The sequence below is a fragment of the Nuphar pumila genome, chromosome 10 (genome assembly GCF_984573655.1).
Source record: "Nuphar pumila chromosome 10, dmNupPumi1.hap1.1, whole genome shotgun sequence".
Lineage (NCBI taxonomy): Eukaryota > Viridiplantae > Streptophyta > Magnoliopsida > Nymphaeales > Nymphaeaceae > Nuphar > Nuphar pumila.
The window spans coordinates 11,339,825-11,345,490 of record NC_143258.1 but is presented as its reverse complement, the minus strand read 5'-3'; the positions used below and the strand labels follow the sequence as shown (position 1 = coordinate 11,345,490).

General features: G+C 39.4%; 1 protein-coding gene across 1 annotated transcript; it reads left to right on the top strand.

The window, feature by feature from the left end:
- The first annotated feature begins 827 nt into the window (after window positions 1–827).
- Window positions 828–1,912, top strand: LOC149823484 (LOB domain-containing protein 15-like). The gene is made up of 2 exons (XM_090020060.1): window positions 828–1,341; window positions 1,454–1,912. The coding sequence occupies exons 1-2, from the start codon at window positions 1,081–1,083 to the stop codon at window positions 1,829–1,831; spliced, it is 639 nt and encodes a 212-aa protein (XP_089876186.1). The 5' UTR covers window positions 828–1,080; the 3' UTR covers window positions 1,832–1,912.
- Window positions 1,913–5,666: the final 3,754 nt, after the last annotated feature.

Genomic DNA, 5,666 nt, shown 5'->3' with positions numbered 1-5,666 from the left:
GTTTTTTCATAAAATTAATCTTACAGATGTGATCTACATGGTTTAATTAGTGGAAATCAGCGCTTACATTAATCCTATTATGACAAATAGCCACACATTTATGAGCTTTCAAAAATTAACAGCCCATGATGAGGCAAAATTTTCTCAGCTCATAAAATTGTGCTTTTTCATTGAGAAAACACAATGCAAAAGCTGGTTCCTAGCACTTCAATCCTGAATCCATTTATAAGGTCCGATTAGGTGGACACAACCCACACCTATGATTTCACGGTTACGGTTACATCGACATGACCATATATATATATATATATATATATATATATATATATATATATATATATATATATATATATATATATATATATATATATATATATATATATATATCTTTGTCCTTGTCACATAAAATTAAAAATGATTTAAGCCCGTATTTGCTCTTTGCTGAACTTTTTGTTAGTCTTTTTTTATGTCATTTTTTTGTCCGTCTCATTAAATGTAAAACCTTTTTAATCATGATTTATTATTTAATGCTTTTTATCGGCCTCAGCTAGTGCAAGTCACCTTGTTATGGGACGTTGCAGGTTCAAAATGTACAACTGGTAGGGGTCTGCCTAACCCCATATTGCCTTTTAATATATATATATATATATATATATATATATATATATATATATATTATTGTGAAAAAAAAGAAAAACTAAGGCAGAAATAAGAAATCGGCTTCCTATCTTCAACAACCTCATATGAAAGGAAAAGGGTGAGGGAAACACAAGGCCCACTTTTCTCCCCCATTTAACACCTTGCCTTTTAAGGACCCTTTTCACATCATTTTCACGGTTATTCCTTGAACCTGCCCAGCCCTCCAGAGCATATCCTTCTTCATTTGTCAAGGGCCAAACCCTAACTCACCGTCCTGTCTGTCTTTCTTAGACATGTTTCCATGCCGAAAACCAAGCAAAGGAAGGGAAAACCCATCATGAGATCCCAAACCTGAGACGGTCCAAGTTCCCGTTGGTCAGTGAACCTTTCCTTCCCCAATTATTTCCCGATTTCCATTCCTCGTTTGGTTCCATTTTTTTGATGTCTAGAGAGAGGCTGGATGAGATAGGCAAGAAAATCAAGAGGGAATCAGATGCCACTGATAGAATGGGAAGAAGGCCCCTGCTGCTCAACCATTCGGGCACCCTAAACACAATAACTCCATGTGCAGCCTGCAAACTCCTCAGGCGTCGCTGTGCGCAAGAGTGCCCCTTCTCTCCCTACTTCTCCCCTCATGAACCCCAAAAATTTGCTTCTGTGCACAAGGTGTTTGGTGCAAGCAACGTCTCCAAAATGCTCATGGTATGTACTCTATATGCCTTCCTTGTAATTAGTCATCTTTTGAGAAAAAAGGTTATGTTAACAGCATGTTCTTGGGACTTTAAATCATGGTACTCTTTCTATCGATATGCAGGAGGTGCCAGAGAACCAACGTGCCGATGCCGCAAATAGTCTGGTTTACGAAGCGAACGTGAGGCTGAGGGATCCGGTTTATGGATGCATGGGTGCAATTTCGGCACTGCAGCAACAGGTGCAGTCCTTGCAAGCTGAGCTCAACTCCGTGAGAGCAGAGATATTGAAGTACAAATACAGGGAGACCGCGAGCATCATGAATCAATCCCATGCCTCCCTGCTTGATTCAACGGCAGCAGCACACGCCGTGGTGGTGGTAGCACCACCGCCGCCGCCGCCTCCACCGCCGCCGCAGTCGGCTTCTTCGTCCATGTACACTCAACCCTCATCTGTCGATTTTAGCTCCATCTCCAATGAAAGCGCGTCTTATTTCGGTTGAGTCCTTGTGAAAAACTTCTAATTTTTGTTGATTTTTGTGGACAATAATAGAGGGTAAACTATTGATTCGTTTTACTTTCCTTATGTTTTGACCTTTTTCTTTTTCTTTTCTTCTTTTAAAAACTAAAAATTCTTTAATCAATTAAGTTCGCATTAAGAAGAATGAAACAACAACAACAAGATCAACAAATTGGTGAAGAGAGATTCCAATCTAAGACACATCTGAACCGTGCCATTTCCCTATCTTTTTTTCTGTTTTTGAGTTTTGTGAAAACTGAAGCTCAGTATCTAATGTTAGCTTGCATTTTTAATGAATGAAGAAAGAGTTTCTGTGATGTGTCTATCTAACACCATCCTGCTTCTTTCCTCCCATACGTATCACCACGCTTGAAAGGGCCACCAGTACGCCTAACAATGATCGAGCCAAAATCCTCACCCATGAAAATTTTATCCCATAATCACAACCATCTTAGAAAGTAATACCAATAACTTTGCAAGTAATTTTCCTCATGAAAAGATACTTGCCTCAGTAGTACACCACTTTGATCTCTCTCTCTCTCTCTCTCTCTCTCTCTCTCTCTCTCTCTCTCTCTCTCTCTCTCTCTCTCTCTTTTACCATTCCTTTCCGTGCCCTTGTCCAACAAGAACGAAAGGGAAAACCTATAATTTAAGTCTGTAACATCAGCCAGCAGAGATGTGTTCATATAGGGAAAGCCAGATTTAATTTGTGTATTGGTGGTATATTGGTTCAGACTGCACGGAGAGCTATAGGAAAACCTGGTTGATGTATAATAGGACTTCAAGAAATGCCACCAGTCGGGTCTTGTAAATCCTGATCTTCCAACCGTGTGTTATGCAACTGAAACTAGAATATTCCGGTGGAATGCATCTGGATGAGTTATTCTAGCAAGCTGCAAAATTCATACTTTGTGGTGGCTGGGTTTATGCAAAACTAGAATATTCCGGTGCCATTACTGTTAGTGAGGGAGAGTTGGTTGGTGCAGCGGCTTCCATCATCGGAGGGTGCACGTGTGCAATCAGATGACCGCGACCTTGGGAGTTAACTACCACGGCAAGTTCTAGGAGTTTGGTGAAACAGTGCCTGCACTTTTTGCGTGGTTGACTGTTAAACCTGAGGTTCAATTTCTTTCTTTACCTTCTTTTTTGTCATTCCTTAATTCAGACATTTGCTTTCAAGCTTTTAAGGCATAATATTTAGGTTTCTTACATTACTGTTCATCAAACTCCCATGAAAGTTCATAATAGTCACAAAAAAGATCAAGGCATATTCAAGGGAGCAGAGATCAGTTCGTATTCGATCCCCACAGCACATTTCACTTGATCTATCACCGTTCCCAAGTGAGATGTGCGGTAGGGTGTGCCATATATAGATGGTTCAAGGCTTTACATATGGTTTACATTACATTATAATATAATCTTTATCTCAGAGAAAAGAGTAGAACAGTATGACGTACGTCGGGAGGTATTCTGAAACTCTAAACCTCTAGCGGTTCGGATCAAGTTCTACGCCCATTGGATGTCATAGAATGCCCTTGTTCGTGCGTTCTGGTAGCATCATGAGCGTCGTGTATATATATATATATATATATATATATATATATATATATATGAGAACTAACGTGTGAACCACAATTTTCATGGATTTTTTATTCTTTTTCTTGAATATAATTGTACAGGTGTGATCTACATGCTTGATTTTATAAGAACCCGCTACTGAATCATCCTATTTTGATGCATAAACGAGATTTTTTTCAGACTTTAAAACCAATGGCTTATAATCTTCAAAAATATTCAAGCATTCAAAAATCACAATTTTCATGAAAAATACACGATCCAATGGTTGATTCCTAGCAAATTCACCATGCCAAGCACATCCACATGGCTGGATTTGCAAAAGAAATGTTGAAAATGCCCATATTTTTAGTTCTCATATTTTAGTTTTCATATTTCAGTTCTCATATTCTAGTGACTATATATATAGTTACCAGCGTCGGTGCAAAACGGGCTTGCAGTTTGAAGCTAAGCAAGTGTTCAAAATACCAAAGATGTGAAGCATGAAGCCTTAAAGAGAACCCAGCAGGAACAACAATGAGGACTTGCAGAAAAAATGAGAGAAACATGCAATTAAACCCTGCGCTTTTACTTAAAATAAATTTTGAACTCTTTCGACAGAAATAATCGTTATATGCATATTTTATAATAAAACACATCCAACAGAAAAAGATAGAATTTTCAACGTCATGGAAGTTTATTTTCACACGGGAAAAGCAAGTTTCTCTCAATTTTTTGAAGTGCGCTTCTTTTTAAAACTTGGGAAATGTGAGAGGCATGGAGTTTTGCGCTTCTGAAACGATCTTCCTTGAGCGCAAGTTTTTTTTTAGGCTTTAAGAAGCTTAAGATAACCTATGATGAGCAGATAGTCTTCGGATTCGATTGAGGGATCTTTATGTATGCCAATCTCCACGATCCAACCTTCTTGGTGATTGATACCAATTGGTCAGGCCACGCATACGGTCCTGCAAAAGTACACGTAGAAAAACACAACCTAATTAACAATATTCGTTTGTGTTCTCACATATTCTCCAAAGTGGGTTATATGTTCCCCGGAAGATGGTCTTAGCTACATCGCGTGTTCGGGTCCCAATGAGCATCACGTATGTAAGCACATGCAGCTCGTATCTCCATGTTTGTCAGCATCAATTAGCATCAAAATCCGGTGCGGTTGCAAAGACTTAAGTATCCTTTCCTCCATTGGTGCCATAAAAATAACGATTCTAAAAAAAGGAGCGATTGCAAAGACTTAATTACCCCAAAAATGGTTATTTAAAACCCAGTTCCTGCACTGCAAGATTATCCGAGAAAGGAATCCCCTCTTAAGAAGGTCATGAACATCAACCCTCTCTCACTCTCTCCCTTCTCTTTCTGCCTCTATGCACATCCAGCAGATGATCCTACACTGCTCCATCAAGCACCGACTGACCAGCACACTGCTTATGTGCACATCCAGTAGATGATCCTATATTGTAGCATGGTTCAACTTAATGAGTTGTGGAGCCTGATTCAGAGTTTTTGCCCTTACAGGAGGGGGGTTCGAGGGCTCCCCTTGTGCACAAAATTTTTTTTTGGGGCCTTGTATAAATTCTTTCTTTTCTTTCCCTCTTGTAACTGTCGAAAAAGAGCAATGAAGTGTTTTGTTTGATCGTGGCGCTCATATGTTTCCTTCGGTTGTTTCTTGCTCCAGGTTTTCATAACACCCTTTCTCGTGATTTTCTGTTTTTTTTACTACGAGATTTTCATAAATCGCTACTCGATTTAGCAATTTTTTAATTTTTTTTCGCTACGCAGTTTTCGTAAATCGTTACTCGATTTAGCAATTTCTATTTTTTTTTGCTACGCGATTTTCATAAATCGCTAATCGATTTAGCAATTTACAAAAATCGCATAACGATTTTCCATTTATTTTCGCTACGCGATTTTCGTAAATCGCTACTCGATATAGTGATTTTCGTAAATTGCTACTCGATATAGCAATTTGCGAAAATCGCATAGCGATTTGCCATTGATTTGGCGGGGAGGTGGGTCCTGTCGGAAAGCACGACGTCGGAGGTCGAGATGAGGACCTCGCGATGCCAGAATAAGACGAATGCCTGCCAAGACTTGAGGGTGCGAACGACCATGTTGAGCAGCGTCAGGGTGGCCTGGAAGGCATAGCCCTGATTGAAAGTATTGTCAATGTAGGGGTAGATGGATTATACTTTGAAAGACTTCGTTGTAGGTATACTGGAGGAAGATTTCGTTGTAGGTGTTCCTCGAAG